At 34.6% G+C, this 23,111-nt stretch overlaps 1 protein-coding gene across 3 annotated transcripts; it reads left to right on the top strand.

Annotated features, from left to right (window-relative positions):
- The first annotated feature begins 575 nt into the window (after nt 1-575).
- Nucleotides 576-22,735, top strand: LOC106175321 (uncharacterized). Of its 3 annotated transcripts, XM_087015342.1 has the most exons (17): nt 576-725; nt 869-960; nt 1,341-1,885; nt 5,457-5,531; nt 5,751-5,846; nt 6,025-6,107; nt 6,545-6,612; nt 6,778-6,948; nt 7,349-7,545; nt 7,763-7,860; nt 8,034-8,192; nt 8,579-8,657; nt 16,787-16,927; nt 18,116-18,236; nt 18,703-19,652; nt 20,718-20,977; nt 21,229-22,735. In XM_087015342.1, the coding sequence occupies exons 3-17, from the start codon at nt 1,360-1,362 to the stop codon at nt 21,505-21,507; spliced, it is 3,303 nt and encodes a 1,100-aa protein (XP_086871468.1). In that variant the 5' UTR covers nt 576-725; nt 869-960; nt 1,341-1,359; the 3' UTR covers nt 21,508-22,735. The 3 variants fall into 3 exon arrangements, with proteins under 3 accessions (XP_086871468.1, XP_086871465.1, XP_086871466.1); XM_087015339.1 differs by lacking the exon at nt 576-725 and having other exon boundaries at nt 770-960; nt 1,344-1,885; XM_087015340.1 differs by lacking the exon at nt 576-725 and having other exon boundaries at nt 770-960.
- Nucleotides 22,736-23,111: the final 376 nt, after the last annotated feature.

Genomic DNA, 23,111 nt, shown 5'->3' with positions numbered 1-23,111 from the left:
CCTGCTAACACGTTTTATAGATAAAAATCTCGAGGCCTTACCTTCCAAAGCATTAAAACAGTTTTAAAGATGGGACAGCTTTTGTTTTGTGTTTGTGTGTGTGTGTGTGTGTGCGTGTGTGTGTGTGTGCGTGCGCGCACGTGTGTACGCGCGCACGTGTGCATGCGTGTGTGTGTGTTGGATTTCCTCTTTGGCAATTTAAATTAAATTTCCCTTAATGCTGGCAGGCACAGTATGAAATTAGTATTAGTAGGTTTTAGTAATCCTTGTTTGTAAATATATCTGTATCCTGTACATTCATGCATCAATTGCATCAAATTCTCTTAGAAAAATCCAATTTTTCAGCTGCATGAAAAATGTGAGACTCCTTAGCAGGGGTCGACTGGTAAAAATTTCACAATCTTCAAGGAATGTGACAAGTCTCAGAAATACTTGCAAAGGTGTCTATATCAAGAGAAGTACTTGGAGCTGGTGTTTTATTGTACATAAACTACGTAGCCTGAGATGAAATGTAACACATGGCCTGAATGTGACATGCTTCTGTGCTGGAACCAGCACCTATATTGATGTTTATTAAAATTATAATAGGGAGCGGGCTCGTGGGGAGGAATTTTGGAATGTACTACACTAAGGAACTCCTTGCTGAGAGAATATTTTATTTTCATGTTACGATCGTTAACAGAGGTTAAGTGGTGAACTTTGGGGAACTTCAAGTAATTCAAAAGGTAAAGTGTGTAGTTAATGCTGGCTCTAATCTACTTTCACTTTGCGGACTAATTTTTTTGGCACTCACACAAGGACACGTGCACACAGTGTGCTTTTTTTTTACTCTGCAAACGACAATTAAAATTCGACAATTTTAATCTAGGGCCCCATTCTTTAAGCAGAGTGGCAGATTCAACCTTAACATGTCAATGTGCTAGTTCCTACTGACGATTTTTGATGTCCGCTGCATTTTAGGTACGTGTATGCTAGCTTTAATTTACCCTCTACCAGGGCCACGCCATGGTCCGAATTAAGGTTCAATAGTCCGACGGTTCATTGGTCCGAATGTTCACTATACAACCTTCGGACCAATGAACCCCTTGATTAAATAGAAAAAAACTAAGAAAATATTACCATTTTTCAGACCAATGAACCTTCGGACTATCGAGAAGCCCCCGATTTTTCACTAATTACTTGTAGATGTCTAATCACTCTACTGCGACCCTTTGCTGAGTCAAGGATAATTACATGGCTGGTAATTGTTTGCATATAACAACTTAACAAACCACTGAGCTCCTGACTGTTTTTATTCATACTTAATTTAAGAATTGCTTTACTATTATTTTTTTCACCAGCAGGTATTGCAAGCCGGCCATGGCTACCAGTTTGCCTGTAAGAGACAGCTATCATTTTACTGTGGTGTATGATGGCTGTTTCTCAGGGGAAGAAAACACCGACTCTGTCAAATTATCCTACGAGTTTGTGGAACTTCTTCAAGAAAAAGCTGAAAGATGTGGCATTCATTGCTTTCTTCCACACTTGATGATAAAAGCTGGAGAAAACGAAGCTAGTGAAATTTATTCTGCGGTAGAAAAATCTAACCATGTCATAATGGTTATGACTGATGGGTATTTAGGAAAAGTACGTGATAGTAAAAAGAGGAAAAAACATCTGGATGAAAGCGAAAAAGATCCAAAGTCCATGTTGCTGGACATCCATTATAACATAGTAGACTACAAAACTGAAGAAAACACTGATGGTATAATTATAGTCCCCATATACCTGCAAACAAAAATGAAAGAATTTTCCCTTCGTGCTTACAAATCCATACGGCTGAGCAACAAAGATGCTTGGGAAGATGAAGACAATTGGAAGAAAATCTGGAATCTCTTTCCTGAAGGTACTGTATAAGTGTGCAATATGTCGATTTTTTTTTTTCACAAGTGTTAGTATTTACTAAATCACGTTTAAAGTCATATTTTTTATAGTATGACTTGCATGTACATGTTGAATACTTACCCAGCAGGCACACAACGTTGATTCAACGTTGAATCAACGTTGAATTTATGTTGAGACGTTGATAAACGTTGAATCAACGTTGATTCAACGACCATAATTCAACGTTGACATTTCAACGTTGATTCAACGTTGATTCAACGACAACAAATTCAACGTTGGCATTTCAACGTTGATTCAACGTTGATTCAACGACAACAAATTCAACGTTGGCATTTCAACGTTGATTCAACGTTGATTCAACGACAACAAATTCAACGTTGGCATTTCAACGTTGATTCAACATTGATTCAACGACAACAAATTCAACGTTGGCATTTCAACGTTGATTCAACTTTGATTCAACGACATCAAATTCAACGTTGGCATTTCAACGTTGATTCAACTTTGATTCAACGACAACAAATTCAACGTTGACTTTTCAACATTGATTCAACGTTGATTCAACGACTACAAATTCAACGTTTGCATTTCAACATTGATTCAACTTTGATTCAACGACAACAAATTCAACGTTGGCAGGTCAACATTGATTCAACTTTGAAGAAAGATTGAGTTAATTGATAAACCTACATTATTTCAACCTTATTCAACTTGCATTTTTGAATGTTGATGTTTGAGTAAATTTTTCACATTGATTCAATTATTCCTCCCAACATTGATTTTCTGGTCAGGTTTTAACATTGATTCAACTTTGGCATTTCAAGTTAACATAATGACTATTCAGGAGGTGACTTATATAATTAGTTAAAGATGTTAATTCAACATGGATTCAGTTTTTGCATTTCAACTTGAGACAGTATGCATGCCGACCGCGACGACAGACTGCAGGTGACAGTTATTTGAAGCCTACACAGAAAAATCAATATATATATATTGCCATCAAGCCAATATTTGGTGATGTCATTTATTTTATTATTTATTTATTTTATTATTTTAATTATTTAATTTTTGTCTATTTTTTTTATTGACAAGTGAGCTGAATGCATTTCAAACTAACGTCATTTGATCAATTTTGATTTATCCCTCTCTTTCTCTCTTTTCTTCAAAGTCCCCTCATCATATTTGCACAATTTGATATAAATTGGACTTGACATTTGAATGAACTGTTAACTTTTTAGAGCTAAGTACTCGTTCCGCTATTTTTAAATTCCGCTTTTTATGACAAGCCGGTCAAGTACCCGGATGTAGCGTTTTTAGAGTTGTGGATACGAAGAAGCACAGGCGTATCAAACTGATACGCTTGTGGATACGAAGAAGCACAGGCGTATCAAACTGATACAATTCGTTGATTGATTCGATTTGTGATGCGATATAATTCGAAGGCATCAACACTGGAGACGAGGATTAACTTTAGTGCAAAACTGCGAGCCAACTTTCTTTGAGAAAATGGAGGAAAAACGTGAAATTACGAAATTCGAAGCGTACAGAAGTCCGGAGAAATACGGGCCACGCTGGCTAGACAGTTTGCAGGATGAGAAAGAGAGAGATAAATCATTTGCTGACGGAAAAGGTTTGATCGTTTCAGAACCAACGGACGAAAAGAAATAATGAACAAAGACAGAAAATTAAAAAATACATGTCAGAAGAGACGCGCGCTGATGTAGCATTCAGGGGGACATGTGTACAAGATATTTTCATGACTCACCCAAACATACTGCAGGTGTGAAACATGGATACACATAGACTGTTAACGCTTTAAATGAAAGTGCAACTCCAGAAACTGTGAGTATGTTAAAAACCGAAGTCATTTGACAAACCAACTCAGTCTAAACACCACGAGTTCAGACATGAAAAAACGAAGTAGAAGCCACCCCGACTGAGAAAACATGGAACGTGCAACAAGTCTGCAAAACTGAAACTAAGATTCATGTATATGACAGTTATGAACATGATAATCCAGGAGTGCATATACATTTGGTGTGGGGTAACCAATGCAATATACACTGAGACTTGATGGAAATAGAGATAGGCGGCATTAATCTCAGTGTACTAGCTGTATTACCAGATTCAGGCGCATATTGTAATATCACTGATGAAAATACATGGGGAATTCTGCAATCCAAGAAAAAAAAATGTGTCTCAGGCTCTTGTGGAGGACCACAAAACAAACAGTATTATTCAGACACGTCTGAGAAACCTTTAAAGTGAAGGGAGCATTTGAATGTGACTTAAAGGCAGGCAAAGAAAGAGACCATGTGGAATTTGTAGTAGTGAAAGGGACATGGGGTTTGATATGAGTTGATTAGATTTGAGAATTTTCAATGTGGTTAGAATAATTATAGTTGGAGTTCATATGTTATTCTGCAAATGTTTGAAAAGACAATTTAAAGACTGAACTGTCAATTAGCATATATTTGAAAGGACAGTTTAATTCTCTTTAACAAAGGAAGGGATGTTGTGTTTTTACCTGACATTTAAATGAGCTGTTGTTAATTTGGTAGATGTACTTGTTGCATTGTTAATTCCTTTAATTATTATTAGCTTGTCAAGGAGTCTGATGTATCATTTCTTAGTGATATGGATATGAAAAAAGCACAAGTGTTCCAAACTGGTTCAACTCATTGAGTGATATTATTCATGATGCAATTTCATTCAAAAGCATCAACAATATACTGGGGTTTGTGTTTGTGCACATGTAATTGTCTTTTTATTGTACATCTATATCTATGGGGTATACATGATTCTTTTTTCAGAGTTTGCATGTATGTAGACACTGACAGCATGCAAGTTTAATTGAAACAGTTACTGCATGGTTATTTATAATTTTGTTATAATGAACTCTCTGTCTTCTAAAAAACAATGTTTTTTCATTCATTATTCAAGATTTATTTATTACAGAACTAGTGATTATGATTATTAATGATATGTTTGAATTATAATTTACTTTAAAAATGACAATGTATAGTATAATTTAGGTTAAGGTGTGCAAAAATCTCTCCCCCCCCCCATGTACATGCATCATTACAATTTTTGTGTTAGTTCAGATTCGATGTGCAGCTTTGTTTTGTAAAAAAAAAAAGTGTTGTTCTTAGTTTTTTATTTATTATTGCTATGTTGTAAACTATGTATATTTTAACTACTGAAATTAGCAGCATTTTTCCTTTTATGTAGTGACAAAATAAAGACATTGAAAATGCTATTTGTCTCAACTTTTATTTAATGTTAAATCAAGATATAATCAATGCTAAATCAACATATAATAAACGGTAATTGAGATTTCTAATGTTGAAACAACGTTGAACTATCAATCATGATTCAACGTTGAATTGCCAACGTTGATTCAACGTTGACTTTTCAACGTTGATTCAACGTTGATTTTTCAACGTTGACACAAACTTCCGTTTTCAAACATAAATTCAACGTTGATTCAACGTTGAGACTCAACGTTGATTCAACGTTGAATCAACGTTGTGTGCCTGCTGGGTAATTAGTATAATTTCATATATTGCCAGGTCTGGAGGCATCAGTGTTGATTAGACCAGCAGTATCTTCTCAAGGGTTCAGTGAGCCAGATGCTGGAGAATCAGGTAACAGAAAAATACGTCATCCTACAAGCATGCCATCATTTATTGTAAGCTTATAGTTTTCACATGATTTTTACACCTAGTGAAATATTGCTAGACTCTGAGATTTGTAATGATATTAACTTCCACCAACTAACACAAAACATGACATGCCTGAGAAATGATGAGCATTTATTTTTTTACTTTATTGATTTGTGTAACTTTGTTCTCTTGAACCACCAGATGGTCCAGTGCTGGAGTACATGAGTGTCTCAGAGATGGAACGATACTGTAGCAACAATTCTTTGGGGAAGAGCAGATATGGAGATTTTTTTGAAGGTGATTACTAGCTAGTACACAATTGAAATTGGAAGATTCTTTTTTTTTTTTTTAATATCTGAAAGATGTCTTTTAAAATGACTAATTTTTTTAGAGATTATCCAGATACTTGTCCTGAAGTAATTTTTGTTTTATTTAATTTTAGTTTAATTAAGATTTTTTAAAAAATTTACTGCAGGTTTAAAAAAATACAGAAAAAAAGAAATTGCAGTTGAAGTTTGCCAAAAAGCCGGAGAGGAACATGAGCTTCAGTTTATCAAGGTATCAATCTTTAGTAACACATGTGCATGTATTATTTGATTATCACAGGTTGTAAATACTTGGGATGGTTGGCCAGTGAAAAAGCTGCTGACGTAGTGTAAAATCAAATTACATTTTGTGGTTTTTGGAGGAGAATAGGGTCAGATACAGTATATACAATGGCACAGTAAGCAATGAATAAAAGCTGATTTCTTTTGTTGCATTTGCTAAACTTTTGTTTAGACGAATATGCATGTATGTACCTTTAAGTTAGTTAGAATAAAATAAAAACAGAAGAAGAAAATCATTATATGAAATGTAGTGGTATTTTTTCTGAGACATGTATAGTACTCCAAACTTGTGTCTGTAATGGTGTCTGGTGTAGAAACATAAGCTTTAATTGTAATTAAGATCATTTTATTTTTATTTTGGAGTTTTAACATTTTTATGTTTAATAGGAAAGGACTATTGGTTACATAAGACACCCCTTTCTGTTGCCGTTATTTGCAGTTGCTGCCACACCGGAGTGAGTATGAATTAAAGTATAATTATCAGTTGTAACAAGGGAGGTTTTACAATAAAAAAAAAATTTAAAGTTAATTTTTATGGCTTTGTATGGTTGGTTTGCTTACTTAAAGGGGTAACAACTGCTCATATGAGATTTTACTGATGTTTAAAAAAATACTTTCAGAAAAATCTATTTGATGTATCCATATAATATGGAAAGGAGAGACTTGGATCATGTATTAAAAAATGAAAGCTCTAAACTTGAACGGCATCACAGGTGCCGCATTATGTACCAAGTGTGTGGAGGCCTGCAATATCTTCATTCACCAATTGAAAGGGAGAATGTCACAATTAGGTAACAAAACAAAATATAAATCCTTCAGATATATTTTGGTTGTATTTTTCATTTCCATTATTTTCTTAAAATTTTTTTCTAGTAGCGAAGTTGCCAAAAATGAAATTTATTAATTTTATTAAAATGAAAAAAATAAAAAAAATGAATTGAATTATTTTATTTTTACACTGAATATATTTTCATGGTTTTCAGGTGAATGTGTTATGTACCAGACTAAACCACAAGATTAAATAAAGAAATGAAAAAATGTGAAATCTTACAAAATATATAGTTTAAATGTTGTTTTCTGGTGTGGTAAAATCCCAAACAATGTATTTACAGCATTCTTAACAATTGAAGACATTATTTTTTTAGTAGATGAATAAGTTATTCATCTGATTAGTATTTTATATCCTTTTAGGAATTCTATCCTCCACATGAATATCAAGCCCAGCAACATTTTGTTGGATCAGGATTGGAATGCTCGCCTTAGATTTCATGGCCCCACTGCAGAGGTTACTTCTGTTGATCACCACGATCAGATTTACCAAGATCCAGATTTCCTTTCCTCTCAGGGAAAATACCGCAAGGAATATGATGTTTTCAGTGTTGGAGTGGGTAAGAAATTAAATGTTACAGCATAGTTCAGGCTCAAGCTGACAAATCAGTTACAGTGCTAGCATTTGCAAATATTTTGCATGTAGGGTCTGCTATATTTGATCCGTGAATCAGAAGATCCTCAATTCTGAATGGTCTCTAAGTTATCTGTTTTAGAAAAGGGAAGGAAGGGTGTAGACGACTTGCATGTTGCAGTTTTCTCTAATTGGTTTTTTAGTGATGTGGAGGTTGATGGGAGCAGAAGAAGAGTTTTTGAAGGAGTGCAGGACTGAAGATGGAAAATTTCAAGTTCATGTGGACGAGGTTACCAAAAAGGTGTGTTTGTGTGTGTATAAAGATCAATTAATGGAAAAGTTAGGAATTTTTTGTTGTATTTTTTCTTGATTGTGTAAAAAGACAAAGTTGACATTAGTCATAAAATTATATATATTTTTTTTAAACTTTGCCCTCTATACAGTGAACTCATAGGACTTTATTTGCCTTTGTAGGTTTTTATTAAGGCACAGGAAGCCTTACCTGCTGTCTGGCCTGGCTGTCCTGAAAGAGAATCCAATTGTACAACTGAGTTTGCTAAGTTGGCCTTGGAATGTGTGAAACCAATAGATGACAGAATAAACCTGGATGACCTTCAGGGTCTCATTAAAATGGTGACCTTTGCTCAATAATGTCACATAATTGGCATCATTTAAAATACTGAGATTGGTATCATTTAAAATGAAGGCACAAAAATGATTTTGTAATTTGAAATGTTGTATCTTTTAAGTTGATAAGATGTATTTAAATGACACATTTTGTTCTCACTGTATGCATATCCAGATCAACATAAAACACAATTACTAGTATATCCCAAATTTTGATGAATTATTTACTATTATTTGATGTTTAAAATTATCATGACACTCAAGCCCTTGTACACTAATTTCACATGCAGCTATTATGAGCAAAATTGTTGATGACATATATAATTATAACCAAGTTATCATGTTTAAAATTATTTTTCATTTTCATGAATGACAATTTATTTTTTGCCCAGAAAATCTTTGGGGACAAGAATGACACTTTCAACAAACCAAGTGGTACATTATGTTGCAAATGCAACTTGAATAATGCTGGTAAGTAGATGATAAAAACCTTTAAAGATGCATTTCAATTTTTTTTCACAAAACTTTGCCCCCCTCATATAGTTTTTGATAGCTTTACTTAAAGAAATAGCAAAGGGTATCATTTCGTATTTCCCAAAAATGGTATTTGAACAAATATTTTCTGGTGCTATATAGAACCATCAGTCATTTTTTAAATTTTTAACTAAGGTACTTATGCTGGTTTTCTAAACAATTAAGCTGTAGCTGCAGCTTTACTAAACCACAGGCCTATCCAACTACCAACCTCGGCACCTAGTGATCCTGAATTCACCAGAATATTGGACCTCAATCAGTGTTTTATTTACAATTTGGAACTAGAGAGTCAGATGACTCGCTGACACTGCAGATTACGAGTCATTTTTTATTTTCAGGAGTCAAAATTTTCCCGCCTTTTTGGAATGGGTAATTTTAACTACGGTAATTCTCCAATCTATACGAACGATTTAAATTAATTATTTTTGGAAGATAATCATTTTGTTCGTAAGGCTTGAAATTCAGTCTGCTAAAAATTGCCACGCGTTCGTATCCATTGAAATACGGATGGAATACGGCTGTACCTGAAGTTATTTCCACTTACCTTCATTGCTAAGTGTAAGCATTACTTTCAGATTAAATCACTGTGATCAGCTAAAAGCACAAACAAATTAGTCTTGCGATATTGCAATGAATTAAAACAAACTAAACAAAAGTCGGGAATTCAAGTTAAAAAACAATTTCTTCATACTAAAGAGGTACATTTCTCCCAAGACAAGACAACATCGTTTTTCCCTGTTATGTTTTACCAAGACAGGACAACATCGTTTTTCCCAACTTCTGTCAAAAACAGACATGAATATTTTCGTATCCAGTTGCATATTTTATTTATTGCGTGTTTACTTTTAATATGATTTCACATATAAAAAATTTGCAATATTAATAATGTCACACCCCCCCCCATTAAGCCTACATAAATTTCTCCCGCCAAAACAAAATACTTGAAACTCCTCACAGTAGATATCACTGACGTTAATAGAGATTATACTTGATATAAAAAATAACATCAGCTCAATTCAAGTCTATTTATGAAAGTCTTACACAGCATATTAATTTGCACGCAATCAATGTAAACTTAATTAGAAAAAATACAGAAAACTGCAGGCAAATTTGTATAGGGTCATACGGCACCTTTATTTTTCACAATCACTAATATCAGTAAGGTTTACCTAATAGTTGTTCATGAGACAAGGTCTTTCACAAGGAAAAACAAACAAACAAACAAACAAACAAAAAAGTACATTAACTTTATCACAACTCCAATTAGAAAAATAAATACAATACAAGACAGAACTCCTCTTAAAAAAATTAATTTCCTGATAACTACCAAAAACAAATGAAAAACTCGATCATTGACAATGGATTTCTCATACTCTTCTGTTGTGCGTGGGTTTCAAGTTTATAGATTTTACTAGAAACCAGTTATCGGTGAAACACTGATGGTGGATGTTGATGATCCAGTCGGCCGGCAGAAGTTAAGAAATGATAATAAACAGTAAGTAATTTATGCGTAATGATGCTGTCAATAATTTCTCAATAACAATAGGGTTTTAAAACTACTGGCCTGTAGCTGCCGGCGGGCAGGTTGAGTCCTCCTATCGTCTCATTCAAAAACAGCACAAATACATGATAACAATCTCTCCTGTCAAGTGGCAGTTCCTTTGTTTGGAACGGTGGTCTGAAAACTCGCTTTGACGAATCATGGGGCGAGTTTCAATCGGGCACACTTTCTTGCGTTCGGAAAATTTAAATTGTGCCCAAGGTGAGTTTAGCGATCGTTCGTACAGAACGGAGACAAAAAATTCAGATTCAGAGAAAAAACGTTTCGTTCGTAATTATTGCGGCGTTCGTATAGATTGGAGAATTACCGTAGTAATGATGCGTACAACCATATATTATGTAAATAGATTGTATATGAATTGAGGTTGTTTATTTGTAATTGTTATATCCCAGACTAAAAGTATAGAATTCTATCTACAGGAACTGAAGAATACAAAAAAAAAAACAAAAAAAAAAAAACAGCTTTTGTATAAGTGTATTCAACATATAACAACAAACACACTAATAGTCATACAACTTCAAAATGATATGGACAAAAGTGTGCATTTTGATTTTTTTTTCTAACAAAAACCGTTAAAACAAAGGATTATAAACATGATTAAACCTAAAGGTAGATATATGAACAAAAAATCACCAAGATAAACAATAAATTAAAATTGATATGGATAAACTTTGTGTTGACTAGTATGTAAAAAAATTTTCAAAAATTATATGGACATAAATGGAAAACAATTTATATAGGAGGGAATAAGATTGTCAAACACAAAAAAAGTAGATAAATGAAGACAAGGAATTTCAATAGATAATTACTATGGCAATAACAAATTATATTCCAATCTGGAAAAATTATGTTTTGACTATTAAACATAAAAACACAATACTAGACATTTCACCTGTGATTTTATACACGAAGTGTAACATATTTTAACCATTTAGAGTAATCTCTGTCACCAGTTTGCGGACTAAACTGTTTTTTATGTCAAACCAATTACATTTGGATCTTAAAACACAATAAAATATTTAAATTGAATTTAAAAACCCGTATTGTGCCTATAGCAGCATTGTACTAGTAGTGTACTATCGGTGGCAAGTTGACATACTTTTTTGCAACACAACAACGATCGGAAATAGGCCTACTAGTACATGTACCCTTACAGAACGTAAAATGTTGCCGGAGTACTCCCGGAGTATAGCAGGAGTACTCCGGCAATATAAAAATGTTGCCGGAAAGTATCCCCACAGGTTAGCCGCTAGCGGCTTGTCTGCGGCTATATACAGTGCATGTTGCCGGAGGTAAGCCGCAGGGTTGCCGGAACCTAGCCGTTAGAGGCTACATTCTGGCAACATGCCCTGGATGTTGCCACAAGGTAGCCTCTAGCAGTTTATCTGCGGCTACATATAGAGCATGTTGCCGGAGGTAAGCCACAGGGTTGCCGGAAGCTAGCCGCTAGCGGCTACATTCTGGCAACATGCCCTGGATGTTGCCACAGGGAAGCAGCTAGCGGGTTATCTGCGGCTATATACAGAGCATGTTGCCGGAGGTAAGCCACAGGGTTGCCGGAAGCTAGCTGCTAGCGGCTACACTCTGGCAAAATATACACACTGTTCATTTGCATGTAGACGTACACTTTTCTTGTATTATGTATGATATGACAGCATTGATGTTTATTGTACCACCAGCGTTAGCGCTGGCGGTACACATGGTTTTAGTCCCGTCCGGATCGTTCCGCCGGCTCCGCCGGACGGCTACCGTTACCGCTTCTCCTCCTAGACGGTAAGGGCCCCCGTACCCATCTCTTGGATTTAGGTCACCTATAATCTCAACTCGTTCCACATAAAATTTGGGCTTTGTCGGTTTTGGGGTCTAGGTGTGGCACTCATTGCAATGCACCCTTGTCTAAAAATGGCAAAATTAAATGCTAATTATCTACCCTACGGAAGGAATTATGGGAAAAATTTCTACAGACGGCTTTCCAAAAGTCATATGTGTAGATTTCAAATATGCCCTTGGATTTGACCTTTGACCTTTATTTCAAGGTCAAACGGGCCAAAATTTTCAAAAAAATGAATTTTTTTACGAAAAAAAAATTATTTGCCCTGTTATTCAGACACCACACAGACTTAACCAATAATATTATTGGAAAGTGTTACCTTTCAGGTCATCTTTCATCTCCGTGAATTTGGGGTCAATCGGTGCATTTTCACGGGAGTAGCGGCCATAAGATACCGAAACTGAAAACTGTCTCTAATTGGGGAACCGTTAATGCTAGAGACCCATTCTTTTTTGCAATTTGTAGAGCATGTAAAGCCCAACACTGGAAGTGGTCTCGTTTTTTTTGTATTCCATACGGTTTTTGAGTTACACTGTATCAAAAAGTACATATTGGTGGTGAAAGCAAAATGTGCAGTACGGTAACGGATAATAAATTTTGAACTCCGGAAAAATAAAACATAAGGCTTGGCAAAGCAGACAACTTGTGGTCAAAAATGACATTATTTCATCAAATTTGAACATCTGGAACTTCAGAGCACCTCCCATTTCAAGAATTTTGACCAAAATGACCTTTTGTTTATTTTAATTAATTTTTTCTGTTGGAAATTTATGGCACATTATGGTAACTCCAAAATTATAACATTAAGTCCTTTATATCTCCAAAACTGGCAGAGATAGGTCCATAGTTACTATTGAAGTTGAATAGGAAGTCATATACTGACAATCTTACTGTGACCTTGAAATTGACCTTTGACCTACTTTTCACCATGAACTGAACTTTGCAAATTTTGCTTCCCTTTTATCTCCAAAACTGGCAGAGATAGGTCCATAGTTACTATTGAAGTTGAATAGGAAGTCATATACTGGCAATCTAAATGTGACCTTAAAATTGACCTTTGACCTACTTTTCACCATGAACTGAACTTTGCAAATTTTGCTTCCCTTTTATCTCCAAAACTGGCAGAGATAGGTCCATAGTTACTATTGAAGTTGAATAGGAAGTCATATACTGGCAATCTAAATGTGACCTTAAAATTGACCTTTGACCTACTTTTCACCATGAACTGAACTTTGCAAATTTTGCTTCCCTTTTATCTCCAAAACTGGCAGAGATAGGTCCATAGTTACTATTGAAGTTGAATAGGAAGTCATATACTGGCAATCTAAATGTGACCTTAAAATTGACCTTTGACCTACTTTTCACCATGAACTGAACTTTGCAAATTTTGCTTGACTTTTATCTCCAAAGTTACGTTGTATCAAAAAGTACGTATTGGTGGTGAAAGCAAAATGTGTAGTACGGTAATGGATAATAAATTTTGAACTCCGGAAAAATAAAACATAAGGCTTGGCAAAGCAGACAACTTGTGGTCAAAAATGACATTATTTCATCAAATTTGAACATCTGGAACTTCGGAGCACCTCCCATTTCAAGAATTTTGACCAAAATGACCTTTTCTTTATTTTAATTAATTTCTTCTGTAGGAAATTTATGGCACATTATGGTAACTCCAAAATTATAACATTAAGTCCTTTATATCTCCAAAACTGGCAGAGATAGGTCCATAGTTACTATTGAAGTTGAATAGGAAGTCATATACTGACAATCTTACTGTGACCTTGAAATTGACCTTTGACCTACTTTTCACCATGAACTGAACTTTGCAAATTTTGCTTCCCTTTTATCTCCAAAACTGGCAGAGATAGGTCCATAGTTACTGTTGAAGTTGAATAGGAAGTCATATACTGGCAATTTACTGTGACCTTGAAATTGACTTTTGACCTACCTTACGATGAACTTAACTTTGATTGTACCATTTTTAGGCATATATATTTTTTGCATATTTTGAAAATTCTTGTTGATTGCATTTTTACAGCTTGTCAAGCAGAAGACTGGTGGCTGTGACCCTTATTTTGTGTATGTGGGGGTCTATACGAATGCGCTTGCTCCAGCTGGTGGTACAATATTCGGAGGCGGTATCGCCTCTCTGATCCTCTAGTTTATGATTTGTTATTTATTCCTATCGCAGGATGCTTTATGGTTTATTTTGGCTATATAATCTACTATCCAGCAGTGTCAACAGCCATAAAGTTGTTCTGTTTGAAATAAATCATACTCAGAAATTTTCACTTTCAAGCATTCTAAGAAATTGTTTTTATTTATATGGTTTTTAAGAATAACATTTGGAATTGAACCTGTAGTTCATACATATTAGGCATTATAATTGTTCATGGTGATATATTCTTTCTCATCTATATTTAGTGTGTATATGTGGGTCCATCAGCATGCAGTTTAAAAGTTCCAAAAAGGTGGTCCAAACCATTTCATCAACGTTTTTATCCAGTATAATAATAATAATAATAATAATATAAATAAATAAAAATGCATTTAACTTTTTGTGTTACATAAAAATGTGTTTAGTTTTGTATATTTCATTATAATTTGCATGCTGTGACAGTATGAATGCATGTACTATTTTTTTGTATTCCATACCCAAGGTCACATGTACTGTTGCGTATGAATACACTACTTCCTGTGAAAAGTAGTTCCATTTCATCAAAAATGGTCGTCTGCTAGTTTTATTTGCAAAGAACAATCCACAAAGTCAGGAAAATAAGGTATCATCCAAAGTACTTCAACATTTAATTTATTTGTGTATGTTAACAACAAACTGGTGATGAAATGTCTTTGAATCTAGAAGTGGTAAGACAACGAGAAACTTGACAAAGTACATTTGAGAATTTAGGTATATATATATATCTATAAGCTTTCATGAACAGCTACAAGATGAAGAATATGAAGAATTGGACTGTTCTGTTCTGAGATTTTTGTTGTTCTTTACTGACAAATGGACTAGAAGTTCTAAGAAATGAGTCATTAGAATGGAAATCACTATAACAAACAAAATATGTATATGGAATCAGAATCAAATATATATACAGCTATATAGCATATGGCTATCATGCACTTAAATGGTACGTATATATACACATGAATGTAGCAGGAAAGTGGCAATTTTAAGAATGTATGGCTTGATGAAGCACTATCAGTTAAATTAACAATTTTCCCCATGGTAGAGTCAGTATATATATATAGATGCATAGATCAGCAGCTTTTATTTAATTGCCATATGTTAGTTGGATATTTTATATTTTAGGGCCAATTTTGTTGTTCTTTCTCAATGAGTTTTTCTTTTATAAATTTGATTGAAACTATAGTAAACAAAGACATTGAATTTTATGTATCTTGCATATAGTACTTACATAACATTGTTCATACATATTTAAACCTGTATGAGTCATGTAAATTAAAATATATATTTATTTATACATGCATTTAACATACATAAATCACTCTAGAAGCTAGCAAGGATTATAATTAAATTAACCCATCTCACAAACTTCTGAGAACAAGATTAATTCAATGTTTTTTGAAAAACTTAAAAATTTCAATTTTTCAATTTTTTGCATTGGTCTGTTTGCATGTATCAACATTTTCCATTTCTAAGTTAATTCATTTTGCAGACTTCTCAGTTTTTAGAATCAGTTTCAGTGCATAATGAAGGTCTAGCAGCACTATAACTGTGTTTTTTATAATTAGCATATATCAAATGACTATAATACTGTTTTAGATCTTTTAAACATTTTTAAGGGAAACTATGTATTGTTTTGTAATTAAATATATATATATATATATATATATATATATATATATATATATATATATATATATATATCGAAGAATTAAGTCAGTTCACCGTGAAAAAGTGCTCCACCCATGGCGGCGGCCCGTGGGGAGCTGGTATAATCAAGGATGTGAATAACTTAGCTTCCTCTCTCCATTTTATTTAAAAAAAAGCCCTACGGCCGTTTCGGCCCTGAGGCCTCGTCGGGGGCGAAAACAAATTAGTAGTCTGGTAGTTGGGTTGGCCTGTATAAGAAATTGGCAGCAATGATATTTCAATGTTGCATACAGAAAGAAAAAAAAAGAATCTACATGTACCACTATTGTCAAATTTTACTTAACTGAAGCATTTGTTTTACTGTTCCATATATATTTTTTTATTTATTTTATTTTATTATTTATTTTATTTTATTATCATTATTATTTTTTTTTTTTTAATTTTTTTTTTTTTTTTTTTTTTTTTGGTGAACTTTATGGTAAGACCATAAAACTGTCAGCATTATGAGATTCGTACCATGCTGTTAGTATTGAGAACTGTTTGGATATCTAAGTTTTAACTTTGCTTTTGACCAACCCCTTTGCAATAATTGCATGTTGCTTGTAATAATTTCGCACTACTCAGTGTTTTTCATTGATAACTGCTACACTGCTGGTGGAAGTACATTTCTTTTGACAGAGGGGCATTACAATAAACATGGACTACAGCAACCAGTTTTAAACATAATTTGATACTGCATTTGTTCTTTATAGTATTTTTTCAAGTTAGAGTGATTAATTTACATGTAGGTCAAAGAGATATTAATGTTGTTTGTGCTAATTTTAATTTAGCCGAGAATTTACATCCAAGAATCAACTGCAGCAAGCCAATCAAAAAAGAAAAATGTGCGATATTTTGTCAAGGCTGCCTAACGGATCACTATCGCAACCCTCTGTACTGTCCAACCCATGGCCGTACTCAGCCACCAATTGGTGAGGAATTAATAGTTTATATCTGTTACTTGTATCTGGTCTTATAGGCCATTTAGAACAGAAGATCCGAGGATTTACAGATCAACGGATCAGATATCGCGGACCCTACACAAAAGAAGAGCAGATTAACCTGCTGATGATCTTTCCACCTCCATGTGTCATCCTTGCAGGGGTAGGGTCTAGCAATTACACCTTGGAGCTGTGATTTAGTCCATGTTATGGTGCATTGGGAGGCTGGGAGACCATTAGCAGATTAATTGACTCTTCTTTCATGTAGGGTCTGCTATATTGGATCTGTGAATCTGTAGATCCTTGGATCTTCTGTTTTTAGTTAGGCCTTAGTCAACAGACAATGAATCTCTTTTATTAAAGCATTTAATATTTTAAAGTGAGGAGAAACAGGATCATTTTAGTGATGCTCTGACCACTATGCACTTTTATCTAATATACACTCAACATCAGAATCATGTGAAGCCTCCACTGTTTATTGTCAAGACTTGCTTATATTTTGTCATTTCCTTGACAGTCAAAATCTTTATTGCCTTTGTCATTTCTGTGACAATATGACGTGAAATTTCATTTTCACAAATCATGCAAATGGAGCAATGATGTTAATAGTTTGCAGTTTGAGCAAGTCTTGGCAATAAACAGTAAAAAGACATTAAAAAATCCTTATTTTTGCAAATGGTATGCACCGTTTTGGGGGGGGTATACAATATACTTAAAATAGACCCCAATCCCACAGATTTTAGCTGGATCTATCCCTGTGGGTAGTCTCACTAGATTACTGTCAGCTTAGCCGGCTTAAATGTCTGTCCCGCCTACTAAAAGCTCTAAGGGGGTAATTAACTACCGTGTGCACTCAACTGACAGCAATTTAGCGTGAACCCCCCAGTGAGTTAGATCGATCTAGATGGATAGATCTAAATCTGTGGGAATGGACTCATTGAGTACTATATATATCTTGTGAAACAGCCACTGTTTATTGTCAAGACTTGCTCAAACCACAGAATTCATTTCCTTGGAAAATTTCAAAGTAATAATTGTTGGGTGCCACATCCATCGATATTTGGCTATAATATTAACTTTAGTTCATATGTTTATTTTAAAATCAGTTTAAAAAAAACAATGTCTTTTTTTTTCCCCAGTGTATTTAAATCTGAAGCATATTTGATTTCTGTATTTTAGGGCATGATAACAGTTTTGCTGTACTAGTTGGTGGGTTTGATGAAAAGAATCCTGAAATATATCAAAATGATGTCCTAGAGTTCAAAAGAGTTCTTATTAATCACAACATTATGGGTTTCAGGTATTTATGTAATAGTACTAAAGTCAGTCTTGCTTAAGTGAGTGTAGACATTTTGGCTAAATGCCGTTTTAAAATTTTGATTTCAGTTTCGACTAGCATCTCTAAAATTGATTTGATTTATTATTACTTACTAAAGTAATTGCTGTTTTGACAGTCATATATTAATAAAAATAAAATGAATGCCTGCAAATATTTCATAATACCCACTAAATTACATGGAGTAAAGTTAAATGTCATGTATGTTTGTCACTGCAATAGCTAACAGTATCTATACATGTACCTAGCATAAGCTTGAGTATGTCAAGTTTCTGTTCTTTGCATAGCATGGTTTTAATTCAACTAAACAACCTATATACTGTAAAAATGTAACAATAATTACTATAACTATAAATGATAATGATAGAGTTATAAAGCATAATAATTATAATGATATTTTGTAAAAGATTAATAGTATTTTTTTCAACAGGGAGAGCCAGGTGTACATGATATTGTGTGACGAAAAAAGGGAAAGTGAAAACGTTAAGCAGAAAATTGAAGATCATATAAACAAAATTAAGGAAAAGACATCAGGGCTTCCAGAAGTCACTTTTGTGTTCTTTTACTCAGGCCATGGAACTAAGGAAGGTTTGGATCTACCAGGAGATGGGTCATTTCAAATCACCAAAGGGGAATTGCAGAAAATGTTTGAGGACCTTAATGCTTCAGAGAAACTAATTATTTTGGATTGTTGCTTTGCAGCTTCTAATAACTTATTTGAAAAGGGGAAAACAAGTTCCACTCAGAGACCACCAGATTCACAAAGAAAAGATGAAAGCTCACAGATGGTTGGCAAAGGCATTGAAGAATCGCCAACAAAAACCAAAGACTTAGAAACTGATCCAGATGGTGATTCAGCTGGCAGCAGGTCACCCAACACACTTACTGAAAGGTATTTTGACAAAGGCCCCAATCCTCGTGAATCTGACAACTTTTGCCATTATGAATGGTGGTCCTGTGCAGAGAATCAGAAATCTCAAGGAGATCCCAAATATGAACTAAGTGTTTTCACAAAACACATGGTGAATGGGCTGAAAAGTGGCCACAAATGTGGCCTTCAGGACACCACTGACCAATGCAACTTATGTAAAAAATTGCAAGAAGAAGCACTAGTGAAGGGATACATTTCACGTGAAATCCTGCATAGCTATGTGTTTGAACATGTCAAGAAAGAATTGGCTAATTACAAAATCCAACAACCAATGAACACTCTTAGTGAGAGACGCCCTATGAAAATAGCATATTACAACAAGAGGCACTTGTGTCAGGAAGTAGTGGTTTTTACCCCCAAAGAAACACTGGTCATAAAACTGACAGACCAAGTAGAAGCAAAGCTGTCAGCCATTAAAGATTATATAGCTGGAGAAGTGAAAGAAAAAGGTTTGTCATTTTATTCAGTAATGTTGCTTTTGATAAACTACTAATAAGGGATGACAACTCTTCGTTTTGATGGGGAACCAGATATACCTGGGGAAAGTGGCACTTTCTCATATGTTCCAGTGGTAAATGAATCCTTTCTGACATTCAAAGTTTGTCAATTGTTTCTTTAGTGTTGTTTTTGAAGTAACCTTGATTTTAAGAGATTATTACAGAGGGTAGCCATCTCTGAAGGACCATTTGGTCTGAGAGCAAGCACAGATCTCAGAATAATTGCGATGATGTCATTTTCAAATTGATGGTTAAAATGGAATTTTTATATATTTTTCTGTGTGTCGTTCCAATATATCTATTATGGAATTTTGAATCTCCTATCACTAGTGGGCTTGATTTGGTCTTAAAGTGCAATTTAAGTACACAAATAGTCTTACACGATCTTAAAACAAGAGTAAGACCATTTCTGGTCTAACAGCCAATTAAGTTGTCTCCTCTTACACATTCTCCTATTGTGATCAGAGGTGTCCTCTATTGTGAGGGGAGGTATCCCCCATTGTGAAGGGAGGAAACTACTTGACCACTTAAGTAGATGTTAGATCATTTTTGATCTTAAAAGCAGATTCAGTTCATTTTAAGACTACTGCTGTAATGATTAAGATCGTGTAAGATCACTTGTGAACTTAAATTGCACTTTAAGACCAAATCTAGCCCACTAGTGTATGAAGAGTTGATATCCCATTAATTTAGATGTATCCTGGGGGTAAGATGTAGCAGCCAGTGTTTATTATTAGCATTATATTTAACTAAAGGGGTTGTCAAGTGTTCTAGTTGTCTGTCTGTTACAAAATTATTGTCTTGCTTATAATTTAATTTAATTTGTATATCAATTTAGAGTCTCCCGATGTCAGAGGGTAGCATATGAAAAGAGCATTATTTGTTATTTAAAAGCTATTTGTACTAGTATGACATAAATTTATATGGCAAACTTTCCCATATGTTAACAAATTTATGTTACATAAACAACAGTTGGTTTTAAGTGAAATTAGTTTAAATATGTTGTTGTTGTTGCAGGGCTATTTCCCTCAAGTGTAACGGGAGAACAGCTCTGTTTGATGGAAGAAGCACTTCATAAAGAGATTGATGATGATAAGGAACTTCAGCAGTCTTTGGACCGTAACTTTCCCTTGCACTGTTGCCTGAGGACGGCACAGACCAACTTCAAACTTCTGTCAGGGCCCATAGTGCTTCTGCACATTGACAGGGGAAAGCTGATTGAATTGTTGGATCACCTAGTAACAGTAACTACAGGAAAAGAAGACTTAGTTTTCAAGGTACATGTAATTAAGGACTTATGTACATCCCAACTAAGATTGGAAGTTGCCTGCAACCAATTCTGATTCAGTCCTTGTTTGTTTGGAAGACTGGTCATCCTGTAGCTGGCCTAATGAAGGACTTAGTTTGGGCATGTGACGAGAGGGAAGGTGGGATCAACTATAGGTTTACTCAAACCAAAGAGATGTGAATGTATATGTAGTCTCATGTAACATTCAGACTGCCAACTTTACCTTTTTTTTTTTTTCAGGCTGAGAAAGTTGTGAACAGACACTACACCCTTACGTTTTGTGCAGAAAAATATAAGGGAAATCCAATTAAGTTGCCGTCACAGTTCCAGCAAGATGAAGTCATCAAAGCATACATCAGCACCATCAACTACGCCATTAACAGTATCCATGACTTGGACCAGGACAAGATGAGGGTAGTGAAATCTGGGGTCACATTTCATGTTAAAATAGTCATGGACAAATATGGTAATACACCTGAAGAGTTGGATTGGGCAGAGATTGTACTGGTCGACCTTTAGAGACACATGCTGTAGTACTTGACTGAGTTTTTTGCAGGGGTTAAAATATACAAAAGTATGTAGCAAAAAGAACAAAAATTTGGACCAATCTTACAGAAAATCAAACGTGTAATAGATAAAATGTACCTGTTTTTCTTTTTTGTATTTTTATTTTGAATTGTATATACTAGTACTTGTGCAAACAGCTTTCTTGAAAAAAATTTTTAACCATGCATGTATATAATTAATTTTGTAATAAGGCATTGATTTTAGAAGTAAAATTAGATCAATTGCTGGTATTTAGAAAATATTATAAAGGAGTGTTTTGTAAGATACTATAGTTTATGTACAGAGCATTTTTACATCTACAACAGGTTTGTATATATATATGTATATTTTACAGTTAAGAAGTGATAGCTCTTCTGAAATACCAGCAGAGGGTATTGTCTAAGCTATACCCAGGTAGCTAGGTGATAAAGTCAATTAATACAGCCAGTCTGTATTAAGACCAAAAATGTATGCCAGGCATATTTTGATCTTTTGTATAGTATTACAGTAACTGTTCTAGCTGAGACTTAGACCCCATTCCCAGAGATTAGATCGATCCAAACTAGATCGACCTAACTCCCAGAGGGTTCACGCTAAATAGCTGTCAGCCGAGCGGGCAAGAAAGTTAATTACCCCCTTACAGCTTGTAGTAGGCGGGACGGACATTTAAGCTGGATTATCTGACAGTAATCTAGTGAGACTCCCCACGGGGATAGATCTTTCTAAAATCTATGGGAATACGCCCTTAGTGAATTGCGACATATACACAGTGTGCACTGAATTAAGGGTTCCATTGGGTATTTGCATTACCCAGTAAGCCACTTCATATTTCATGAGGTGAAACCCTCATATTATTCAGTGTAATCTATGAAGAACCCCCTTTCCGTAACTTGTGAATACAGCTTTTCATTCTTCATTATTCATGAAATGAAGTCATTATACTGGGTGATTTGGGATTTTCAGGTCACATTTCCTGCATTTTCGATGAGATGCAAAGAAAGTCTCATTTACTGTGATTTGTGAATGATTTTATTTCCTGTGAACAGTGACCACCCCCCAATGGGGCCTTCTGTACTTGTACTACATATAGTAAAAAGAACCATAATTGTACTTTTAACTAATGTCATAGTTATATGTAGGTACAAATGCCTGCAATATTCACATTGATGAAGTATGATTAAATGCAAAATACATGTTTTAACATATAGTCCATGAGCCAAGCCCATGATTTTCACCTATCGGTACCAAAAAAGGGCCAAATTTTCATAGTGATTTTTAGTAAGGCCTATGTCTCTAGTGTCCAAATATGTGTGATAGCCTTCTCAATTTGGTAGCTTTTTATGATCTATCACACAATATATAACCCCGCCCCTCCTGTAGCAAGGGCTTTTTTTCAGATGGGGGTAGGGGAAAGAAAATTCTCACAATATCAATATGGTAACAGGTACATCAATAAATTATATATCATTATGTAGGCAAGGGATAGTGCAATCAACTGCTGATCTCACTCAAGCATGACAATTAGTCATGGGTCATTGATAATGGCGCAAAGGTCAAATGAGGTCAAATTTTGGTAA

This window comes from Lingula anatina, chromosome 6 (genome assembly GCF_051362555.1).
Source record: "Lingula anatina isolate TDL-2025a chromosome 6, LinAna3.0, whole genome shotgun sequence".
Classification (NCBI taxonomy): Eukaryota; Metazoa; Brachiopoda; class Lingulata; order Lingulida; family Lingulidae; genus Lingula; species Lingula anatina.
Note: the sequence above shows the minus strand (reverse complement) of the source record. Positions and strands in the feature narration are given on the sequence as shown.

Coding starts and splice junctions, on each gene's coding strand:
- LOC106175321 (XM_087015342.1), top strand. CDS start 1,360: ATGGCTACCAGTTTGCCTGTAAGAGACAGCTATCATTTTACTGTGGTG. Junction 7,546..7,762: donor TGTTTTCAGTGTTGGAGTGG/GTAAGAAATTAA, acceptor TTGGTTTTTTAG/TGATGTGGAGGTTGATGGGA. Junction 8,658..16,786: donor ATGCAACTTGAATAATGCTG/GTAAGTAGATGA, acceptor ATTTTAATTTAG/CCGAGAATTTACATCCAAGA.